The following is a 956-nucleotide window of genomic DNA, read 5'->3' on the forward strand; positions in this document are numbered from 1 at the left end:
GTGCATGTACGCGAGTTCTCTTTTTAAAGAGGCCCACCATTTACCAAATATATTTTCTTTAACATATGTGCGTTCAGATGTGTCACGTACAGTCGTTGGAGGCCCAGAGCATTATATATGTTACATAAATCTAACGGTCAAGATAATTCTATTTGTTAAGATTTACCAGATTGGGGGCTAGTAATTTCTAATTAACGTGCAATTTTCTAGCATATTTACCTTGCTCCTGGTTCCCCTTATATTACTTTTAATATATAAATAGATGCAACATAAATATGTAGACAAGACCTGTGTTTGTCTTTTATTCCCAAGTTTGAACTAGTATAGTTTGGGTTCTTACATGATAGTGCATGTCACATTATTTTTTCACCGCTACAACGACCAAACCATGGACCGAGAAAACGGTGTTTCATATATCTAGTACTAGAGTTATTTTCTTCTCAGTTAGTACTGAATATGCCAAATGGCGCGATGGTGCAATATGGAGGGATGTAGACATTGCACATTGCAGGTAGCGTCTGTAGCGCTAGGTTCCTTATTTCCTCGAACTGGGGCAGTTGTTGAGGCTGGACAGAGCCCTGGGCCTGTGGGTTTTGCTGAGATGGCCGGAAAGAGCCCTGGCCTAATGGATATTGTTGCAGAGGCTGTTGGAAGGAGACCTGGCTCGATGGTTGTTGTTGTTGTTTTTGTTGTTGATGCAGAATAATAGCATGAACAACATTGTGGATGGCCTGGCACTGCGACTGCTCAGGGATCTGCCATAGGTGCTGACAACACAATTCTTGCAGCAGCTGGTAAGTACTTTGTTGCAAAACTTGTGATCTTCCATGCGCTATGTTGTGTTGCTGCAATACAACATCCATGCATGGAATCAGTTGTTGTTGCAAAATTTGTTGAAGGATTTGTTGTTGTTGTTGTTGTTGTTGTTGTTGTTGTTGTTGTTGTTGTTGTTGTTG

General features: G+C 40.9%; 1 protein-coding gene across 1 annotated transcript; it reads right to left on the bottom strand.

Annotated features, from left to right (window-relative positions):
* Positions 1–276: 276 nt before the first annotated feature.
* On the bottom strand, positions 277–950 carry LOC119345395 (alpha/beta-gliadin-like). Its single transcript, XM_037615495.1, has one exon. The coding sequence runs from the start codon at positions 861–863 to the stop codon at positions 441–443; it is 423 nt and encodes a 140-aa protein (XP_037471392.1). The 5' UTR covers positions 864–950; the 3' UTR covers positions 277–440.
* Between the last annotated feature and the right edge of the window lie 6 nt (positions 951–956).

Source organism: Triticum dicoccoides, unplaced genomic scaffold (genome assembly GCF_002162155.2).
Source record: "Triticum dicoccoides isolate Atlit2015 ecotype Zavitan unplaced genomic scaffold, WEW_v2.0 scaffold232730, whole genome shotgun sequence".
NCBI lineage: Eukaryota > Viridiplantae > Streptophyta > Magnoliopsida > Poales > Poaceae > Triticum > Triticum dicoccoides.